Here is a 24,548-nt window from a genome sequence, read left to right on the forward strand (position 1 = left end):
CAAAACAGTAAGTTTTAAATTATTTAACAAACAAGAACTGGGTTTGTGAAATACAATGCCCCCTACTGCACTTTGAAGCCACACTGCAGCTATATCCAAATTGAAAACATCATGACCAAGTTACGGTCCACTGATATTTGACAAAGTTCTGGGCTTTGGACAACAGTATCTGAACGCATTTTCGGAAAAAAATCTGAAAGTGTTATTTTAAAGAAACTTCCCAAGTCCAACCCATAACTTGTCCAAAAGTCTATGGACCGGAACGAAATTTTACACTTCATAGATATAAGTCATGTAGGTTTGGCATACACTTCATAGATATAAGTCATGTAGGTTTGGCATACCAAAAATCAGCTAAATATCTGAAAGCCTTTCGTGAAAAACCTCCGGAACACATTTATTATAGAGAAATCCAAGGCCCATAACTTCCCCAAAATTCAATTTTACACTTCATCCGTGGGTCATGTAGAAAGACTGACATACCAAAAATCTGCTCAATATCTGAAAGTGTTGCGTTGTTTTACCTCTGGAAAACAGAATGCCAGACGGACAGACGGGGAGGCATTAAAATGTATTCACAATCTAATGGTGTACTGATATACAAATTGTGCCAATGACGGTTCAGTTATTTAGCTAAGCTTACACTATTTGGCTGATGAAATGTTGTGATAGAAATTTTCCATTCAAAGGAACATTTGTTGCCCATTTAATTATTTCAATCAAACTGCATTATTAGTTAAGAGAACTTGTGCAAGCTTGACAATTACATAAGTCATTTAAACACCTTAACAGTTAAAATAGTCTCTTAAAATGGTACATTTTTTTATTTAACCATCAATATGAAAGATTCTTTTCCAATATGAATAAAATAAATAAAATAGTACTTGTTTTTATAGATTTTAACTATTATTCCATTTAATAAATCATTAAACAGAAATTATAGATATGTAGAAAATGCTGACACAAAGGTAAAATGATATGAACTTAAAGTCACATTGTTTTAGTAACACATATTTCTCAAAGCTACACAATAATATTGTGCTTGCAAACCAGCTTAATCAAATACTATAAAAATGTTCAAACCGTGGACAAAATATTTTCGGTTCCTTTATTCCACAAATTGACAAAAAAAATTCAAGCATAAAAATAGAGAAGCATGTGTTACCTATGTCCCTTTAATTCTTTCATTCCACACTTGGAAGCCATATCCAAGAATTTCTTCTCTAGAACATCGCACCCTTCCCTTGACCCAATTCTGAATGTCACATTCGTTCGGCTGCGACAGTTTTTGTTGATCGGACCAACAAAAAATCCACTGGAATTGTCCATCACATCATAGATCAAGTCTGACTTTTTCCTCGAGTTTTCCTCCATGCCTTCTACGCCCCCATGTTCCAACTTCCAGGAGAAAACTAACCCCATGATATATATACTGAAACATTTCAAAGGTGAGAAGCGAATTCTATTACAATTTGAAACGACAACATTAAGAACTAGATGAAGCTGTGGTCAAAATGTATACTGACGTTATAAACATTAATTTTTATTATGTATTCACTTCAGCTTTAAGAAAATACCCTCCTCCACTCACCTATATGTGGGTGGTGTATTGAACAATGAGTTATTTGCGGACTGCGTAGTGTAGCAGAACACTGAGGGTGTGGAAGGAAGAGCCTGACCAATGAGATCCTCTCGTATGATGACTACAGTACAGCCAGCACAGCCGATGTTCTTCTGGGCTCCAGCAAAGATGAGGCCAAACTGTAAGTAGCATGCAATGAAAAATATCAGCCTCAAGCTCTCCACTGGTAACTGGTGTCATAGGGATTGCTCTGATTCTCATATACATTAGACTGTAAACATATCCTCACTTTTCAACAAAGGAAAATTATTCAGTCTCGCTTGGTCAACCACCAAAAAAAGAAGCTCTACAGTAAAATTTAAATCTACATAAAAACAAAATAATAATATTTTTTGGAAAAGTTATTTTTATTGTATTTCACATAATTTCTGTTAACAAATATTTACTGTACATTCTTATCACAAGTAAGTTTCCAAATTAAAACAAGAGTGCCAAACTGTCACAAAATATGCCCGTTCGATGGTTTTGGACACCATGCTCAATGCTTGAAATGCACAAAGTGACCTCCAGACCTAGTTATTGACCTGGCATGACCCATATTTGAACTTGACCTAGATATCATTTAGATGTAACATCTGACTAAATTTGGTGACTATCAGATGAAAACTACTTCAATTAGAGAGCGGACACCATGCTAAATGCTTGAAATGCACTATGTGACATTATGACCTCGTTTTTTACCCGGCATGACCCATATTCGTACTTGACCTACATATCATCTAGACACAAATTCTGACCAAATTAGGTGAAGATCAGATGAAAACTACTTCGATTAGAGAGCGGACACCATGCTAAATGCTTGAAATGCACTAATTAACCTAGTGACCTAGTTTTTGACCCGGCATGACCCATAGTTGAACTTGACCTGCATATAATCTAGACACAACTTCTGACCAAATTTGGTGAAGATCGGGTGAAAACTACTTCAATTAAAAGACACCATGCTTAATCCTTGAAATGCACTAAGTGGCCCCGTGACCTAGTTTTTGACCTGGCATGACCCATATTCGAACTTGACCTAGATATTGTCTAGACACAACTTCTGACCAAGTTTGGTGAAGATCGGATGAAAACTATTTGAATTAGAGAGCTGACACTGCTGTGGACGCCCCCCACCGCCCGCCAAAGGTGAAACTAAAATACGTCCTGTTTTTAAAAACGGGCGTATAAAAAGAGGTTAAGAAAAAATTTGGGACTCTCACAAAATAAATGATTTCAGAATCAAAGCTCATTATATGAGTACTGAATTTTCAATGAATACCTTTGAGACATCAAACTTTCGAGTGAGTATATTGGACGACATATCACAGACTAGCGGCACACCATGTGTCTCTGGTATAAACTGGAACTCAACGCCTGGAAAATGCAGTAGAGTTAAACCATTACATTTACCCATTTATGCCTAGTGGACTGTCCAATCCTTCTAAATTGGAATCAATTTATTTCCATAATTATGGATGTCTAGTATATTTATTTCTATATTTAGAATATTTCTTACAGAAATTTCTTTAAGCAAACAGCGCAGACCCTGATGAGACGTCGCATCATGCGGCTTCTCATCTGGGTCTACGCTGTTTGCAAAGGCCTTTTTTCTAGGTGCTAGGCATAAATGGGTTAACATATTGAAAGCAACTTCTATGAGATAAAATATTTTAACATTATTTTTATTTTCTTTGAATTAGGTTTGACTTTTCCCTTCATCAGTTTTAATAAATAAATCTTGATTAACAAAAAGTAAACAAACATATAAATGTAAGAGACAAACAGAAGCTTTTATATATTTAAATGCATATCAATTATGTATTTTACAGACTACAGTTAAGTATAGATCTATGTAGAAACATAAAATGGAAAACATTATGTGTTTTTCAAAAATGCAAACAGAGCAATATTTATGAAGCACCTGAAAGTCTGCACAATAAAATATCAAAGAATAGAAAATGGCTGATGTTTCATGTAATATTAAGATGGAGTACACATGATCTCACCGTGGATGGTTTCATTATCACAGTAGTACACGTAGGAAGCATCTGGACTCAGTTTCCACTCTGACAGGTCTGGTATATCTGTAGGGTAAAATATGTACACTACATGTATTTCACTTCATGCTAAGAAAGCTATGGTTATATTTCATAATTTAGACATGGCATTTTGGGTTCTTGTTAAACTGTTTCTAGATAATTCAACAACAATTATAATTTTATTTAAAATGTTTACTTCATGATATGGAAATCGTTTACGGTTTATTTGTGAAATCTTTATTAAATCAATCCACTATTCCTAAAAGTTTAAATTAAACAAACAAAAAATAAATACCAGCATATGGATTATGAAGTAATAAGATTAATTTAAAAAAGACCTAACATAAAAACAGAAAATGGAGAAAATAATTATAACCCAACTCACTTGTGTAGGTTTTTGTTTTTGGTAGAACATAATTGACTTTTCCGTATTTTTGAGCCTCTGTGGCAGCATTTGCCGACCAGGTCCCTGTGACGATGTAGTCAGCAGTCTGGCTGGGTTTGAGATTCATAAGGTTGAAGGGGACAGCACTGAACTGGCCATTACCCCCGCCCTGCAGGAACAGCACCTTGTAGTTGGCAGGGATGGACCTGAAACAATCAATACGCTAAAATCTAGAACCATACAAAGTACAAAATGTTGTTTGGGTTGAGATTTACGGAAAGCCATTGGGCATTATGTAATTTTTCGCAAAAGTCCAGTTTACTAGCACTTTATACAGAAGGAAAATAAAAGCTGTTAATGTAAACTATTAAATAAGAGAATCTTACACACCATAAAATGTATGACATAAACTTCAGGGTTTTTTCTAGCCGTTTTGGCAAAAGGAGTGTGGTTAGTGGGATTTTTCAAATCAACAAAATAACATATTTTTAATCAACAATATGGAACAAAGTTGGATATTTTTCATCAAAAAATAACAGTGCTCCAGCTAGGATTTTAAAAGGGCAGGGGGGGCTATTATGTCAAAAGGGCACATTGATTGAAGCACGCAGTATGTTGTTAGGAGGGCACTTTCAAGCCTGTTGCCGTATCTGTAATGCTCCCTGTTTGATATTCATTTTATATTATTAATAATTGTTAGAATATATTATTTCCATTATTATTAAACCAAGCACTGGTTTAAGCCGAGGCTATAACCTTCTTTGTTGACATGACGGTTACCATAAATAAGTTGTCAATTCAGGAACTTACAGCAAGGCCCTCAAATCTGTCTCTGCAGTTTTAAGGATCTTCTCAAACTCTGGAGATCTGTGACTGAGCTCTGTAATAAATCCAACACAAGTTACAGTAAAGATGAATTACATGTACCCTCCCCTCCCTCCAACCCTGCACGCAGCTGGGGTCTGGAAAGTTTTCATTTCAGGGACATGTTTGGAAAAGTATCGTAGTGGACCATAAAACAATTTTACATACCAGTTATTAAAGCTTATCTTATCACATCTTTGGGTCTTGAGGTTTCAGGGGAAAGCATATTTTTATTTTTTACATACAAGTCTATGTAGACCTTTTGTGTGTTTTAAGTTTTTATTTAATGAAACTTAGTAGAGTGCCACACTATATTTCAGGTAAAGTGTGAGTTCAGACTGGTTGACGAGGTTGTTTTGTAAATAATTGTAGCAATTATGAAATAGGATCCAAAACAGAATGATTTTCAAAAATATATAAATAAAATGAACAATTATTTTTTATTATTCTAAACCAATTTTTGAAATAAAATCACTATTGAAGACAATAATTCACTTTTTAACACTTACTTCTTCTAAAAATGCCATGACAACCTAAAAGACTTGGGTTCCCCATGGCAAAATTCCCTTCTTTAAATCTGCAGTATTAAAACCAAAGTTTGTGTCCATTGCAAGCCCTTGATCCTATCAAGACATGGTACAGAGTGTTCTCAGATCCTTACCCATGACACTTACACCTGTCCCCGCATAATTGAGGAAGTCTTTCTGGGCCTGAAGCAACACCTGAAACAAACCCAAATATCACTGAGCCAATAACACTAGAGAACTGTCATTTATAAAGTACTTGTTGTACTTGTGGTTTACTGCAAAACACCACAACGAATTGTAACAAATTAACAAGGATTCAGGCAATTATGAGGGATGTGATAACTGATAAGTACATTTCTAAACAAGAGCACCGCCTTGCGGGTGCAGACCGCTCATCTATTTTCTTTTTAAAGGTGAAGGGACTCTCATTTTCAATCACAAAGGAGGGAGGGGTGGAGTGAAGAGCGGTGCATTGTGTGGGGGTGTGGACATTTATTACATTAACTTCCAAAAATGCGAAAAAAAGGGAAAAAAAATCGGGGTGGGGGTTGGGGGGGGGGGATTCTTGGGTGCGATGGTTGGACGGTATTTCAAACATTAAATAATAAAAATAAATATTTGTGTTTTTTAAACCGCTTAAAAAAAAAATAAATTGGGGGGGGGGGTGTGAGGGTGGGGGGGGTTATAGTGTGAGGGTGTGGTGGTAATTTGTGAGATGATCTTAAAAAAAAAAAAAAAAAAAAAATAAGGGGGGGGGATTCGGGTGGGGGGAGGGGGGGTGGAGGGAGGATTCTTGGGTGCGATGGTTGGACGGTATTTCAAACATAAATAATCAAAATAAATAGTTTTGTTTTTTAAACCGTTTAAAAAAAAAATTGGGGAGGGGGTGGGGTGGGGGGGTATAGTGTGAGGGTGTGGTGGTCATTTGTGAGACGATCTTAAAAAAAAAAAAAAATAGGGGGGGTTCGGGGGGGGGGGGCGGGGCACGGGCGATGGTTTGGGTGGAGTCTATTGTGGTTTGTCAGGTAAGAGTAGTTTTGTCAAAGTATCAATCAAATCTAATCATAAATAAAGAAGTTATGGCAATTTTAGCGAAATTTAATACTTTGACCTTGAGAGTCAAGGTCATTCAAAGGTCAAGGTAAAATTCAACTTGCCAGGTACAGTAACCTCATGATAGCATGAAAGTTTTTGAAGTTTGAAAGCAATAGCCTTGATACTTAAGAAGTAAAGTGGATCGAACCACAAAATTTAACCATATATTCAAAGTTACTAAGTCAAAAAAGGGCCATAATTCCGTAAAAATGACATCCAGAGTTATGCAACTTGTCCTTTTACTGACTGCACCCTTATAATAGTTTGCGAGTGTTCCAAGTATGAAAGCAATATCTATGATACTTTAGGGGTAAAGTGGACCAAAACACAAAACTTAACCAAACTTTCAATTTTCTAAGTATAAAGGGCCCATAATTCCGTCCAAATGCCAGTCAGAGTTACATAACTTTGCCTGCACAGTCCCCTTACGATAGTTAGTAAGTGTTGCAAGTATGAAAGCAATAGCTTTTGATACTTAAGGAATAAAATGGACCTAAACACAAAACTTAACCAAAATTTTCAATTTTCTAAGTATAAAAAGGGCACATAATTCTGTCAAAATGCACGCCAGAGTTATCTAACTTTGCCTGCCCAGTCCCCTCATGATAGTAAGTAAGTGTACCAAGTTTGAATGCAATAGCATTGATACTTTCTGAAAAAAGTGGACCTAAACGCAAAACTTTTCAAAAAATAGATGAGCTAAAAATGTGTGCCACTGACTCTGCCAACTTGTTGACATCTACATCTACATGGTGAATGGATCACAGTGAGCTAGTGATTACTGACCAAAAAAATATTTAAGGGTCAATAACCACTTTTAAGTTTTCTGTTAAAGTACATTAATTTAAGACCTTTAACAAAAGTATACAATTTAATGAATTGCTTCAAAATCAAAATAAAATTAAGGAATACTCTTAGCAGCTGAAGTTTAGATCTTTTTTTGCACCAGCATTTTTTTCATCACATTGCGTATAATTTTTCTGCTAGTTATGATATACTTCGTAAGTTAGTAGTAAATCAAATATTCACACACGTGTGAAATGTTGAAGATGGGGGCTCTAAATCGCTAACCTGTGAAAGGGATGATTTTAACAATCTTTGTGAACCTTTTGCTCTTTGGGTTTTAGATTTTTAATTGATGTACACTATAAATTTATATAGATCATGAGCCCTCTGGGGTAGGATTTGAACAAACTTAGTAAGGACCACTACATGATGTCACATTATATAACATAATTACTATAGAAGAGTATAATTCTTATAGTATAAATCATGTTGCCCTTGGTGCGTGGCCAGTCCGAATGCCGCAGAGACTTGATTTCAACAAACTTAGTTCAAGTACAATATTTGATTAATCATGATTCACACCAAATATTAAATCCTGATATTTAGGGTTTCAGAGATAAAAAGGTGCCAGATTTACATGTGAGCTAAAACGGTTTTACCACTTTGATGATATGAATATCAAACAGAGCTTTTATTGTTAAATTTTAGTACAAAATTTACAAAACCTATTCTCCCATTTTGACCATGATAGACATACAGTGTGCCTTTAATTCCGTGGTTCACAAACTGGTAGTAAACAATTAATCCAGTTTTATCTGGCTGTCAGAGTTAGCAAACATTACAAACTTATCAGTAAAGACTAAAGACAGACTTGAGACTAGACAAGGACAGGTGAATGACCCTTTCCCACCATAGCATTACATTTATAAACCAGTTTAAACACAGTCAAATTGATACAGATAAAAATGACCACACAGGGTTCAATGACCGCCCAGGCATAAATGTGTGATAGTAACTGTATCAGTATGATTTGCTCAAGAGAGGACATTAACAGCTGAAGACGGCATAAATCAATTAAATAATATACCTTTTCAATATCACAAAATGATTAATAATTAAATCCTTTCATTAAAGGGGCCTTTTCACAATTTGGTAAATTGACAAAATAAAAAAAAATGTTGCAGATTCGCAAGTTTTCGTTGTAGTTCAGGCTTTTTCCGCCCTATGCCACGGGTCCGAAATTCGGCCCCATTCCCAATGCAAATCTGGTTGTTTTTTTCCCAATTGAAAAAAAAAATTTCCCAATTCAAAAAAAAAAAAAAACATTTTTTTTTTTTTTTTACTTTTAAATATATAAGTTAACCTGATCCGGTGTAGAAAATAGAAAGTATTGCATAATTAAATTATCTGTTGCCTTGAATATGTTTTAAAAACTGTAAAAATATGTTAATGATTATTTAAGACTTTCCTTATTTTCCTCAAAATCCAGCGCTTCCCGCGATTTTTTTCACTTCAAAAAAGGCCAGGCCTTTTCCCTAAATTCAGATTAAAAAAACCTGCACATGTTCATAATATTTTGTAAAATTTTAATAATAAGTTATCAAAATAGTCGTTATTTACCAGTTAACGGCTTCTTTGAAATATAAGAAACACTATTTACATGCGATAATTTTTCCCAATTGAGCCAATTTTGCGATTATTTTTTTTCCCAAAATGGGAGTTTTCAGGGCGCGAAATTCCCAAAATTCCAGTGTGGCGTTTTCCCAAAATGGAGCGGAAAAAGCCTGTAGTTATGATATTTGTGAGGAAACAGTTAACTGTTATACTGAACATTTACCTTCCTCTAAAATATCCATTATATGCATCTTTTGACGATTGAAACCTGAAAATTATAAAGCGTTGCAAAGCGAAACGATTGAATAATTTGGAGAGTTCTGTTGTTGTCGTTATATTTTGTGATACTTCGAGGATTGCTTATATAAATTATAAAAATACAACAAATTAAATATTTAACCGATTTGTATGAGCACTGATGGCCGAGTGGTCTTAGCAATAGACTTTTACTCCATGGGTCAGTGCTTCAAGCCCATTTGAGGGTTACTTTTTTTCTTTCTTTAATTGTATTTTTGTTCTTTTACTGGAGCTTTTTAGATGCAATGTTTACATTTATCAATAAACAGCATTTAATGACAAACTTCCATACATTCCAAAATCAGTGAAAAGGTCCCTTCAAGATATGTGTTAAACATGAAAATAAGTAATCCAAGTCTGAGTATGTGCACAACCTGACAAAAGTACATATATAACAAACCAATATTTGAAGTCTTCATCATGCACTTATCACGTTTATGAATATCATGTATCATAAGTTAATTTTTAAATCATATCATTTCAGGAAAAAAAGATGCAGTAACATTAAATTATTTTTTAGTAACTTCTCAAATTTATGAACTTTTTCATTTAATATTGAAAAGTGCTAGAAATACCCTTCAACAAAAATAGATTACCTGAGCTGCAGTAAACATTTTAACACGCATAACACTTTATTGCCATTTTAAATTGAAGCTTTTATGCGAAAGAAAGTGCTTGAGTCGAAGGATTATTTACAATTTTTTTTTGATAATTACTGTTCTGAGTAACTCACGGAGCGTATATAGAGTCCATGAGTAACTGGACACTTAACTTTTAAGAAATGTAAAATATGTTAATGATTATTTAAGACTTTCCTTATTTTCCTCAAAATCCGGCGCTTCCCGCGATTTTTTTCACCTCAAAAAGGCCAAGCCTTTTCCCCAAATTCAGATTAAAAAACCTGCACTAATCACACATGTTCACAATATTTTGTAAAATTTTAATAATAAGTTATCAAAATAGTCGTTATTTACCAGTTAACGGCTTCTTTGAAATATAAGAAACACTGTTTTAAATAATTTACATGCGATAATTTTTCCCAATTGAGCCAATTTTGCGATTAATTTTTTTCCCAAAATGGGGGTTTTCGCGACGCGAAATTCCCAAAATTCCAGTGTGGCGTTTTCCCAAAATTGAGCGGAAAAAGCCTGCTTACACACCTGGCATGTTGGATACAATTAATTAATGAGTCCTTCAAATATTAGCCACGATGTGAAACTTGCAAAAAAAACGAAATCACTATCTTTTTGAATCAATTTTAAATTGATGGGAGTCAAATAAGGGTATCCCTACAAAACTTTATGGAACAGAGCTCTGTGTTTAGAATTATGATGTTCTCTTCATGATCATTTACATATAAGAGGTTATTAATAGTTTCAAATCTGTATAAAATCAAATAAAATAATATTACAGATTCAATAATTGTACTGTTTTATATTATCATATGTGATCCAAACATTCCATATTTTATCTGATCGCGTGCGACTCAAATCAATAAACTTTGAAAACCAAGACAAAACATCTACTTATTTTGACTTTTTTATCACTCGTCGATCAGTTATGTATGTTGGATAAATGACTGGGGTTTCATGAAAATGTACAAACATTTTCGAATCGTTCACCCCGAATTTATAATGTAAGCTTCGCATGATGCATTTCTGAGAGAAATTCCCACCGTAAACATCAGTGTATGAGTCATCATAATAAATATTGATATTGCAAGTTTATCGGAGGCATAAAGCTTTTCTGCACATCAGCCTTAAACTTTTGTCTGATTTGAAAACTCTAGAAGAACGTTATTATTATTGAACTACGTGTAACGTACTAAAAGTACAGCAAAATACCGCACGTCTTACTCATTGTTTATTTACACGATCAGCTGTTCTGGTCACGTAAAGGCTTAAGCTAAAAAAAAACAACTCAGCTAAAAATAAATTAGTTGTATGAGAGAAAGTAAACAAACCTCATCGGGCAACTTTGCTGGGCCTGGAGAAAAATTTATAACATGGCGTCTTTCCTTCGATTCCGTCATTTTTCATATGTAATATAAATAACACTGATCCGTTGTTGTCTGCTTTCGATAAAAAATGATCTGGCCCGCGTAAAATGATGTAAGACGTCACACGGGCAAAGCTTATTTGTGATTGGTCGATAGGGCTGGGTCGAGTTTGCACGCGCATTATGAATGATCCAAAACTTGGTGATGAAATGTTTGTTGACACATGAAAAGAGAATAATACTAGAGTTTATTGACAGGCTTGTCTACCTCTTCACGTGTACCTGCTCCCGTGACATTTCAGTATAAAATTTGCGACGGCTACCGGGTAATCGCTCAAGATAGAACATTGAGTGCAGTATGCGGTGGTTGACTAAACCATACTTTTGACTCAAACGGGTAAAAAATATTCGTCGGGTCGGGTCGGCGGGTAAAAATTGGAGTATGCAAGAAAATTTGGATTGAGTTGGTCAGATAATTATTAATTTATTAGAAAACAACTAAACTAATTGATATTCAGTCATAACGTGTTTTAAACGCATTTAATTAAATATATATAACCGTTTGTCAAGTCTACTACTGCTAGCTACTACTACTACTACAAACTAATACTACTAACTACTACTACTACTACTGCTACTACTACTACTACTACTACTACTACTACTACTACTACTACTACTACTACTACTACTACTACTACTACTACTACTACTACTACTACTACTAACTACTACGACTACTACTACTACAACTACTACTACTACTACTACTACTACTACTACTACTACTACTACTACTACTACTACTACTAACTACTACGACTACTACTACGTCTACTACTACTACTACTACTACTACTACTACTACTACTACTACTACTGCTACTACTACTACTACTACTACTACTACTACTACTACTTCTACTAGTACTAGTACTACTACTACCTACTACTACTACTACTACTACTAATAATAATAATACCACTACTACTACTACTACTACTACAGCTACTACTACTACTACTACTTCTACTACTACTACTACTACTACTACTACTACTACTACTTCTACTACTACTACTACTACTACAATACTACTACAACTACTACTACTACCACTACTACTACTACTACTACTACTACTACTACTACTACTACTACTACTACTACTACTACTATCACCACAATCATCACCACCATCATCACCACCTCTGCAACTACTATTACAACTACTACTACGCCGACAACGACTCTCTCTTCTGCTACTACGACGACTACTAATTCTGCTTCTACAAAAAAACTACTAGAACCACTACTACTATTACAACTACTTCTTATCTGCCATTCGTTCGGTCACATTCACTATAACAAAGACCTATAGATAACAGATGCTATCTACAGGTCTTTGACTATAACGGTCGCTAACATTTAATATCATGTTGTAAATTTTTATTTGGAAGTGCACATATAACAACAAATATATCATCATGTTTTCGTGATTTTAGTGTTTGCCGTCTTATTTGTCATTACTTTTCCTGAACCGTATCGAATGTTACATTAGCCGAGACGTGTAATAGCACGCACTGGGCGCATGCATAGTTATACTGTCCTTTACATGTAACGAGTTGTGCTATAAAATAAATGTACGCAGGCATACGATCATATTACTGACACAGTGACACGAATTCATTTCAATAAAGGAATTCTTGTCATTACTTTTCCTGAACCCATGAAAAGTAAATATATAATCAGAGTTATGTAATAGCACGCACTTGGCGCATGGATAGCTGTCGCGTCCTTTACATATAAACTCGTCACTTTAGAAAATAAATGCACTTGACATACGAGTATATAGTACTGACATAATAACACGTATTTATTTAAATAAACGAGCAAGTCATCTAGTACAATATGCTTTACTTTCTATGACAAGATAGCAAAAGGCCCTAAGTCGCTCACCATAGACAACAAGGAACTAAACTGTTCTAAACCTGTATACATGTAGTTTCAATAAAGACTTAAAGTCCGCGGTCATAGCTATATACATATGGGCAGAATCGTAAGAAAACGTGTTTTTATTGAGGATATCGCTAAAAATCCGGTTGAAATCGGTTAAAAACAAACAATATAGCGATTTTTATTTTGGGGTCGAGTACGGTAAAGTATGAAAACGACCTAATTAATATTCATGATTCGACACGTTAAAGGGATCTTTTCACGCTTTGGTAAATTGACAAAATTGAAAAAAGTTGTTACAGATTCGCAAATTTTCGTTTTAGTTATGATATTTGTGAGGAAACAGTAATACTGAACATTTACCATGGTCTAATAGAGCCATTATATGCATCTTTTGACGATTTTAAAACCTAAAAATTATAAAGCGTTGCAACGCGAAACGATTGAATAATTTGGAGAGTTCTGTTTTTGTCGTTAAATTTTGTGAAACTACGAAGATTGCTTATATAAGGTATAAAATACGTTCAGCATGTGTATTCGGCGGAATAGCTCAGTAGGCTAAAGCTTTTTTACTTCAGGACTCTGGCAGGACTCCAGGGGTCACTGGTTCGAAACCTGGACCGGGCAATGTTCTTTTCCTTTTTTTAATTTTATTCTTGATTTTTTACTGGAGCTTTACGATCCAATGTTTACATTTATCGATATAAAGCATTTAATGAATAAGTTAAAAAATGCCAAAATCTGTGAAAAGGCCCCTTTAATTCAAACCTAAACAAACAATGGCGGATACGGATGAATTAAGCGGAGAGAAGATAAGAACAAATGCAAATACATCTGTGAGTTTCGTGAAGACTAGGCTATACATGCGGCGTATAGAATGCTCCATACTCAAATGACGGCGACTCACAACGCACAATAGGACGACGCACTTCAGACAAAAGGCGATTACGTTGAGCTTTCATGAGCTAAAACGTTAAGAAGGGATTGCCATCATAAAACGCACAATTTATCGTTATTTAATATATAAAAAAACTGATTTTCGGTAGATATTACACATAACTTACAACCGGTGCATACTTTATTTTAATTATTACGTTTTGACAATTTTGTTTGTTTTAAAGTTATATTTCTCGTTTCATTTTACGCTGAAAATATATATGGTGAATCGAGTACGTTTCAAGTGAACACATGTATTCATCTTTATGAGGAATTTATGCTTGCACGTTTTTTGCTCTTTGTTTTTAGTTAAAGTTTGGAACAAAAAAGGTAGAAAATGCATCCTTCCATGCGTGCGAAAGTGCTTTGCGATAGGAAGGTCGACGGTGCAATGTGTTCTTGTGGAGAATTCGGACCATCAAGCTCTCACTTCACTTACTACGTAAGATTAGTGGAATATCGTGCGAATATGTGCACATATTGGCTGCTGAACGTATACAACTGGTCATTTCAGTTTTTGATTGATAAGTTTATTGTGTAAAGTCAATTTTTTGGTCATTAGAAATACAGCAAAAATGATATACCGATAAACTTTATAAACAATAAATACATAAAAAAAACAAGATGGCCATGTGCCATACGACGCTCACCTGAGACCCTAAAGAACTAAACTATTCTGAAAAGAAGAAAGTACTTTATGAAACATAAAACTTTAATTTCTTGGCACATTTTGATTTAAAACTCGGCTTAGATATCGTAAGAACACATGTTTTTACCGAGGTTCATGACAATTATACACAGAAAGGGACTTATAGAGTAAAAACATGTTTTTTATTTAACTTAGTGACCTATGTTCTGAGCTCGAATGACCCAGTTTCAACTTCAGCAGAGATTTGATAGGGGCAAATATTCTTACTAAGTTTCATGAAGATTTTCCAAAAAATGTGGAAATTAGTTCGTTTATAAGGTTTCACGATCGCCAATTAAGGAAAACTGCCCACCAGCGGCCATATTTTATTAAGGACCCAAACCCGTTTGAGAAATTCAGCCGGGATTTCATTATTATAAATAACATGACCAAGTTTCGTATAGATTGGACTGTAAATATGACTTCTAGAGTGTTCTAGAGTTTTAGGTTTGAGCATAGCCATATAAGGAAAACTGTGGCCATGTTTTCAACACAGGTGGTTAGCGTGTGGCTATGATATTAATTAGTGAAACATCATTTTGAATGATAAATAATCATATTATAACGAAAAATCAACTTGTCATTCAAAATGATGTTTTCACTAATTAATATCATAGCCACACGCTAACCACCTGTGGTTTTCAATGGATCGGAACCATTTAAAACTCGTCATAAGACATCATAAGAACAAAATGATCTGACCAAGTTTCACGAAGATTGGAATTTTAATGTTACTTCTAGCGTGTTAACAAGATTTTTACTTTAATTTGACATAGTGGCCTAATGTTTGTCTTCATTTGACCCAGGCTCGAACTCATCGAAGAAATGTTAAGGGCAAATGTTCTGACACAATTCCATGAAGATCTGACAATAAATGTGGCCTTTAGAGTGTTAACGACGGACTATTCACGAAGGAAGGCGGACAACACGTGATCACGATGCTCACCATGAGTACTTAGTGCTCAGGTGAGCCAACAATAAAACTCATAATAAGATATTTTTGCCCTTTCACAGCGGACCTTTCCCCACTTCAAGCACGCGGAGAGACACACAGATGATGTAACATAAACCTACCGGCGACATGCTCAATTTACAATCTAGTATTCAAAATGAGTTATTTAAATAATAAAGAAGTTAACATATAAATATACATTACTTGTAACGTCTTGTTTGGTTTTGATTGATTAACTGTATACACATTTTAGTTTGATTATCATTATAATTATGGTTTTGTTACAGCGCTTGTACTAGACAAGGAATGTGCGCATGGCCTTTAGACATCTTAATGTATGTCCACATGAAATTGTCTGTCACCTTGGCCTTGACATTGGAAAGTGAAAAGTGCAGACGAACTAGAGTTCAACCAGAGTCAGTTCGTGAAGACTTCATCTTACTGTTGTGTTCACACCTGAAAAACAGAGGGAAACGTGATGATACTTAACGTGGTAATAGTAGTAGCTGTAGTAGTTGTAGCTGTAGTAGTAGTAGTTGTAGTAGTAGCTGTAGTAGTAGTAGTAGTAGTAGTAGTAGTAGTAGTAGTAGTAGTAGTAGTAGTAGTAGTGTAGTAGTAGTAGTAGTAGTAGTAGTAGTAGTAGTAGTAGTAGTAGTAGTAGTAGTAGTAGTAGTAGTAGTAGAAGTAGTAGTAGTAGTAGTAGTAGTAGTAGCAGCAGCAGAAGCAGCAGCAGCAGTAGTAGTAGTAGTAGTAGTAGTAGAAGAAGTAATAGTAGAAGTAGTAGTAGTAGTAGTAGTAGTAGTAGTAGTAGTAGTAGTAGTAGTAGTAGTAGTAGTAGAAGTAGTAGTAGTAGAAGTAGTAGAAGTAGAAGTAGTAGTAGTAGTAGTAGTAGTAGTAGTACTAGTAGTAGTAGTAGTAGTACTAGTAGTAGTAGTAGTAGTAGTAGTAGTAGTAGTAGTAGTTGCTGTTGTTGTTAAAGTAGTGGTGTTGGTTTTGTTGTTGCTGGAAGCAGAAGTGGTAGTAGTACTGGTGGAGGGGTGGTGGAGCTAGAAGTAGTAGTAGTAGAGGTGGTAGTAGTAGTCGTGATGGTGGTTGTGGTGGCTGTGGTGGTGCTTGTTGTTGTGGTGGTGGTTGTGGTGGTAGTAGTAGTGGCAGTAGTACTGGTGATGGGGTGGTGGAGGTAGTAGTAGTAGAAGTAGTAGTAGTAGTAGTAGTAGTAGTAGTAGTAGTAGTAGTAGTAGTAGTAGTAGTAGTAGTAGTAGTAGTAGTAGTAGTAGTAGTAGAGGTAGTAGTAGTAGTGGTGAAGGTGTTAGTAGTGGTGTTGGTGGTGGTGATGGTGGTTGTGGTGGTGGTGTTGGTGGTGGTGGTAATGGTGGTAATGGTTGTAGTAGTAGTAGTAGTAGCAGTAGTAGCGTTCTGGCGTTAACGCTACGTTTACGGGAGGTAACGCTTTTTATTAATATGTATTACCGTCGTAATGGTATAGGACCAATTTTGTTGTCGCCCTTTATCCTTACCTCGAATGTTGCGAACAACAAGTACACCAGTTCTTAACACCACCACATTCCAAAATTGTGTTCTCTTTGGGTTAAAATCAGTTTTGGGTAAAAAGCAATTTACGTCTTTCAACGGTTTAAAGAGTACAAGAGATAATCCGCGTGAAAGTGATATGCGTGAGTGAATAAGTGGTGAGTTGTTTTAACAGAGCATGCTTTTATATGTGAGATGTTTTCTGAATCACCCCTATGATTTTAAATTATTCATAAACATTGGCTCAGTTCGTTACTAAACCTTGCAAGAGTTGCAGTCATTTTCATTTTTCCTCATAGCCTACTATTCTTTATATATGTGTCGCGTTCTGAGAAAACTGGGCATAATGCATGTGTGAACAGTGTCACTTTCCGCCTTTATTACATTTTTCGTTTAAATGAAGATTCTTCTTAGCAAAAATCCAATTTCGGCGGATAGTGTCGTCCCAGATTAGCCTTAGCGGACTGCACAGGCTAATTTGGGACGACACTTTACGCACATGCATTATGCCCAGTTTTCTCAGAACACGACTCGTATTGTCTTAATCTGGTCATTTGTGAGTAAATTTTGCTAAATTGTATTGAACTGCTATCTTGTAATATATACTTGTATTATCTATGATAATATTATTATGTATGAAAGTAAAACAATATTTAAATCGTAATTATCGTATTAATGAGGTAATTATAACATATTTCTATTTATTGTTTAAGACCATCATTTATATAATAAAAATATACATAAACTGGAATGCAACCCGCTTTATTGTGTTATAACTACAAAAGACCAGCTACATAAACGAGCCAGATAGTTTCATCCCATTGTTTCATTCCACGATCTTCTGGAATTTAATGAAAAATTTTAAAAGTAGAGTTAAACCGGTAAAATGTTGATGAAAAAAAAATATCGAGGAAAGTAAAAACTCAGTCACAAACATTGCAGGATCGAGGGAAGGATTTATACGTGTGAGGCTAAATAGTTGAGTCGCGTTCTGAGAAAACTGGGCGTAATGCTTGTGCGTAAAGTGTCGTCCCAGATTAGCCTGTGCAGACCTTAATTGGATTTTTGCTAAGAAAAGACTTCATTTAAACGAAAAATGTCATAAAAGCGGAAAGTGCCGTCCCTGATTAGCCTGTGCGGACTGCACAGGCTTATCTGGGACGACAATTTACGCACATGCATCATGCCCAGTTTCCTCAGAACAAGACACAGTTATATGTGTCAAAGACAACAAGTGCTGCGTTTTTAAAGTGTCTCCGAAATTGTAAGGAGCTTCAGAATAATTATAGAGCGTAAGATGAAAACACGTGTAATAAAGTTTAAAACCTTAAGTTCCCCGTAAATCATGGAAATAATTTTCAATGTGCATCATTATTGTACATCACTTTTGATAAAAGTATACAGTTACTTTGCGAATAACTTTAATTGGAACACTAACTTAAATGCCCGATTTGTTAAAAAAAACACTTTGTGTTCAAATCGATGAATAGAAATACTTTTTCGTCCTTTTTTAAATGCACTTAAATTTAATCCATTTAGCGATGCTTTATTTTGAGACATAATATTAAAGATAAGTACATATTTTCCCTATTATTTGCAGAGAAACAGATCAGAACCAATAAAACACAAAGTATGACACTTTTGGAATATTTCCAAAGACTTGTGTAAAGTATTGAGCTGCGCACTGGGAAAATGGTCTTAATGCATGTGCGTCAAGTGTCGTCCCAGATTAGTATGTGAATCCGCATTGGCTTAAAAGGGACGAGACTTTTCGCATTAGCTGGATTTTCGCTAAGAAGAGACATCTTTAATCGTAAAATAACATAAAGGCGGAAAGTACGGACTGCAGAGGCATATTTGGGTAGGTACTTGAGGCACCTACGCAAAGCTAGTTCTGGCTTCCATAACTTTAAATGTCGCTTTATATGATTTTTGACTGGCGCGACTTTATACAGGTCTGTCAATGCTATATAAACTGTACGCTGAAGTTTCTTTAGCTAACGCAAAGCAAGTTTTTTTACGCGAGGCTTGTTTGTAATACTGCATAATGTCAGATGGACGCCGTTTTAACGTGGTCTCACAAAACGCCGCCACCACATTCTATAATAGCGAAACAGAAATAGAAATTACCTATTACTATTTACATTACATTTTTTATTACAATAGCACAGTAATGACACTCTACACTTCTTTCTTCTTTTTTTTGTCAACTGTTTGATGAAGCCGCATGTGTAGCAACAAAATATTTCGCTATGTCTATTTTGACGGTTCAAACTAATGATAAAATAATCCAGCAAAATGCACACGTAGTTGCGCCGCAATCGGATACTAAACCTGCATCTGATTTCAAAGCGATTTCTTGCAAAAAAGATATTGCTGACACACAAATTGAGTAAAATGAATCTAAATTAACTACAACCACGTGTAATATTCCATGAAACGTGGATGTTTTTTTTGCATAACTATGGCATTGTCGTCTAGAATTCTAGTGGGAAAAATCGTGGTTTCCACTTGAATGCGCGAATCTGTCATCAGAGCAGTCTTGAAGAATAATGGTATTGCCAGTCAACTCTTTCAAAAGCTAGGGTAACATATTGACACAATTACACAATCATATTTTTAATTAAGACAACAGTAAATAAAAAAATAATCATTAGAATATATGTTGTTGTATTTTGTTCCGTTATGTGTGACTTTCCGGTATTTGCGACTAGCTAGACGTACGACGTTTGTATGCCTTGTTTTAAAGCGCTTAGCATAACTAAAATATTAAATATATACCCTAAACATTACAAACCAAACCGAAACATTTTAGTTCGTAATACTTATTATTATAACTATTATACATCAAATGGTATCTTCTTTATTTAAAAAAATTCTTGAAATGTAGGCTTATTATTAAAGTAACGAATTAATGTGTTCAAATCACAATACTGCATAAAATATTATCGAGTACTTTGGTTACGTTGCTGAAAAAGTGTTTTTTTAAAATAAATTTTATACATTCAGGCAAGTCGGTATAACTTGAGCATCGTATAAAAGGACGGTTCATAGGAACGGTGTATACAAATACCAAATTATCCACTAGTTCTTTACGAAATTGTGTTTCTTACCGTTTCAGCGATCTTCAAGATGGCGCAGTGTACTTATCAGCAACAGAACAGGAAGTCTCGAAGAGCTGGACTGAACGCATGCGCTGACCGTCGGTGCTACCGGATGTATCCTCGATCTCTGCAAAAGGCCCCGAGAACGTTTCACACGGTCGATGTCGCGTTGACGATACTGGCGTCCGACTTAAGTCCTGATCCTGAAATTGGCATGCTGGGTTTCTCGCATTGGTCTTTCCGGCAACGATAAACTCTGTCGGTGTGGTGTCTATGGTTTCCGGATATCGACTCTTCCTTGGCGCATTGAACTCCAGATGCCGTGGTGCCATCTGGCGTAGTGGCGTCGTTTGCTGCGGTGTGCGAAAGTATGAACTTCCGTCGTCAGAACAAAGCGGACCGAGATACGGAAAGAGAGAACTAAACCCGGACTGCGTCGGTGACTGAAACCCGGCGCCGTATAAGCACTCCGACTGTCCGAGGAGCGCATGACCGTACATAGCTTTCACGTACTCTTTCGTCTGCGCGTAAATCTGCTGCCGTCGGATGTTGTCCTCTTCGAGAAGCTCCGACAGGCCGCGAATGTAGTCCATGGCGCTTCGCAACGTCCGTATCTTGGACATCCGTCGCTCCGAAGGGTGATACTCTTCCGGAAGCGTGTGCTTTAAGTCTTCAAGTGCCGCGTTTATTCTCTGCATCCGGAGACGTTCCTGCGAGTTGGCCATCAGCCGCTTCTGTTCCATCACCTCTTCGTCCTCCTCCTCTATGTCAGGTTGCTCGTGGCACTTCCGTTTCCGGCTTGGAGTCATCGGGGAGCACGTAAGGTCCACTGGTTCTGAACTCATATTACTTTTAGAATATTCGTTTTAAATGTTTCTCGTTTTAACGTACGTATATTTGAAAAAAATGTCTAAATTTTGAATGTAATAAAAGTATTTTCGAAGAAAATATATGTCCCTTCTGTCTAATCAATTTAATATATTGTACATTTGTAATAAGGCAACAAGCCGTTTTCAAAATTACATTTGATTATCGACTGATGTGCTCCGATACGCTTTTTGGAAGAAAAAATTCGCAATCAGCGCAAACAACCAATGAAAATGCTTTTCTTTTGTGAATGACCCTTGCAGTACTGGACGCGAGTCGCACCAAGGTGAGAAATGGGCCCCGTAGATGTCAGATAAAGGGTTTTAAGGTTCTATGAAACATGCTCATCCTGTGTTATTTAGCCATTAAGTGTGAATCGCAACAGTCAATCATCGCTGCATTGTCAGAAATACCACCTTGTCTGTAGTTTAGATCGAAATTCATCAAAATCTGATTACGACATTCGTTAACGTCGACAGGACATATTATAACTCGAAGATTTCAAATAATGCGAGTTTTATAGTCTTTAATGGTATTTGTGCCAAGAAAGTGGTCAGTTTTATTGAGCGGTCGTTTGGATGTCGGAAATGGGCTATTTCTTGGAACTAAATAGCGTTTCATTATCCGTGGAAAATTGCACCCCCATTAGCGGCCTCCAATGACATCTTTAAATGCGAATTAATAGCCAGGGTAACCACTTGAAAGTGAATTTTGTTAACGGTGGTGGGTTGAAGACAACCATTTAACGATTCAAAACACTATGAACACATGACCATTGTTTGTTGGAGAAAGTGTGTTCTCTTTTCTTAATATCGGGATAGGAAATATATAATATATAGCTTTATTTCCCCCAAATACACGATGATCTGAACAAATATTAAGACGCAAGTTTACAATTATAAACAAAAAGCATAAGAGTAATATGTTTACATAGTACAATATATTAATCTTCTTTAATGATCAGCACAGGAAAAATTGACATGATAAACAGAGAAAACTTATATACATATAAATGTTAACTATTATTTATAGGCAGGGAAAAAAATTGTTAGATTGTTAAGGAAAATAAATCGTCTAAAGGTCACTGAAACAGAAAAAAACAGTACGCATGTGGTATAAACATTAAACATATAATATCATAGTGCACCAATATATACGGGAATTAGTAAAAATGAATAACGCACATGCACATGCATTTTCAAACCAATTCTGATCAAACATATCCGTATATATACGAACAAGTAAATGAATATCAAAAATAAATATGTTAATAAATAAACGGAGATATTGACAGACACACAGAAAGGCAGAATGAATGAATCAATGAATGATTGAATTAAATTAATGAAAATGGTTCAAAATAAAAATAAATTATACATGATTTGATACATATAATACGAAGCAAGATGATCGTTTTTCATGGTTTAAACACTAAGCTTGACGGATTGTGTACCGATATCGCTCATACATTACTGGTATTGCAAAGTGTGGTAAGGCGCAAGCAGTTTCCGGTTACCCGAACAGCCTTTTAATGCGGTTTTTGGTCGGAAATGTGCCATAAAGCAACAAGTTTATTGAAAATTCGGTGTGTGTTTTTACAATGAGCACCTTCAAAATGAGTTTAAGATAGTGTTGAACGAATACCAATCTCCGCTCGTGTAATGTTATGTTAACTTTACCACAAGCCAAATAAGCAACTTAGCCAAGCACAATCTGAATTGGCTTCTAGAATCATAAAATAATGAAAAATATACAAATACTAGAATTTTAGAAAATATGCTCACATAAATATGTTTTGACGCATTCCGGTATACTTGTTTATAAGTAATATAATTTTCGACGAGTTATGTAGATTGTTTAGCTTCCACGGAGTTCAATGATAAAAACAGTCGTGTTAAAGAATACTACCTTTTCGTCGACTTTATATGCCACGAAAACATTCAACAACTCGAATACGTCATTTTAACTGACTTTTTCTGCCAAATCAGATAGTTCATGAAGTGGTAAACTGTCAACATCGCCCTCTATATGTGCACTAACGATTGCGTAATGCTATGTATTCTACTGATTTCGATAAATTTCTTATAAAAGATCTTAATAGATGTCCGTAAGTTAGCCCATATTTGAAGTAACTACAAACTTCGGAAAAGTGGTGGAAGTGACCTACCATAGCGAGTATATTAATGTTACCCGGTATGTTTATTAATTTTAATGTTGTTATTTGTAGTAATTATTAATTAATCAATTTGTTATCATAAATTAATCACCGTTGTTCAAAATAAGCGGGGGAAATCGCATTGTATTACCTTATTGCGGAATGGCTTACAATACCCTATAAACATGTGATATTATATTAAATATTAACATGACATTTACATTTGAATCCGCCTGAAGTTCATTTTATACTGAACTCGTTAAACAAAACTACATTCAATGCAATAAACTGTAGATCAATCATTAAATTGTATTTATTATAAACAATGCTTCAAGTTGACAAGGGTTCAGTGCACGGGTTTGCAGGGGCGGCAGGGGTATTGGTCGCCGCCTAAATATTTCGGTAAATCGTCGTTACGAAAGTGACAATATACGTAGAAATGCCTTTAAGTCTATTTGTCGAAGTCCGTCTCCGTCTACGACTGACATCTCTTTAGCTGGCTCTATGGTCCTTTGTTGTGAGTGAATTTTCTGAGTGTAGACTGCATTATCTGTGATTAACAATGGTTGTATTTTCTTTATGTATGTCCTTATATGTCGTACGTTTTCAATTAAAAATCTTTTTTTCAAATTTCTTAAAAATGATTTGATACATGATATTATGTTACTCTGAGAAGAGTGTGAAAACACGTGTCCCTGTGATGTTGTGTTACTGTGATGTTGTGTTACTGTGATGTTGTGTCACTACGATGTTGTCGTATTGCTGCTGGGTGTCTATGTGTGCAGCGTTTAAATAGATAAATCACTATTTAGCTTTAGCTTACAATAATATCAATAATAAATTAAAAGCATAATCAAATAATCACGTCTCAGCGTAGTTGCGTATCTTTTGCAGCATGTAACATGATTTCCACCTCAATGTTTTAATGTTGGCTGCGCCCCAGTGTTAAGGATGTATTTTAATGCAAACCATTATTTTAAAGCCCCTCAGCTAAGACTTTATAATCGAAATGCATCTGCCTATTTTCATTTTCTTGATATTCAAAGAAAGAATACAAAATAAATTGTAAAAATAAAGCCACAGACACATGTTACTAATCAATTAAAAAAAGCCTGTTCTTCAAGGACTTT

At 35.4% G+C, this 24,548-nt stretch overlaps 1 protein-coding gene across 4 annotated transcripts in view; it reads right to left on the bottom strand.

Moving 5' to 3' along the window:
- LOC127880757 (phosphoserine aminotransferase-like) overlaps positions 1–11,347 on the bottom strand; it is an 85,929-nt gene extending 74,582 nt beyond the window's left edge. For all 4 annotated transcript variants that reach the window (XR_008049729.1, XR_008049730.1, XM_052428121.1 and 1 more), the window contains exons 1-8: positions 11,195–11,347; positions 5,574–5,634; positions 4,859–4,928; positions 4,049–4,254; positions 3,631–3,708; positions 2,904–2,998; positions 1,592–1,761; positions 1,166–1,432 (exon numbers count right to left, since the gene is read on the bottom strand). Coding sequence is in view for 2 of the 4 variants with exons in the window: in XM_052428121.1 (XP_052284081.1) it covers positions 1,166–1,432; positions 1,592–1,761; positions 2,904–2,998; positions 3,631–3,708; positions 4,049–4,254; positions 4,859–4,928; positions 5,574–5,634; positions 11,195–11,263 (1,016 nt within the window). In the remaining 2 variants the exon portion in view is untranslated. The remainder of the gene's footprint in view (positions 1–1,165; positions 1,433–1,591; positions 1,762–2,903; positions 2,999–3,630; positions 3,709–4,048; positions 4,255–4,858; positions 4,929–5,573; positions 5,635–11,194) is intronic.
- Between the last annotated feature and the right edge of the window lie 13,201 nt (positions 11,348–24,548).

This window comes from Dreissena polymorpha, chromosome 5, assembly GCF_020536995.1.
Source record: "Dreissena polymorpha isolate Duluth1 chromosome 5, UMN_Dpol_1.0, whole genome shotgun sequence".
Classification (NCBI taxonomy): Eukaryota; Metazoa; Mollusca; class Bivalvia; order Myida; family Dreissenidae; genus Dreissena; species Dreissena polymorpha.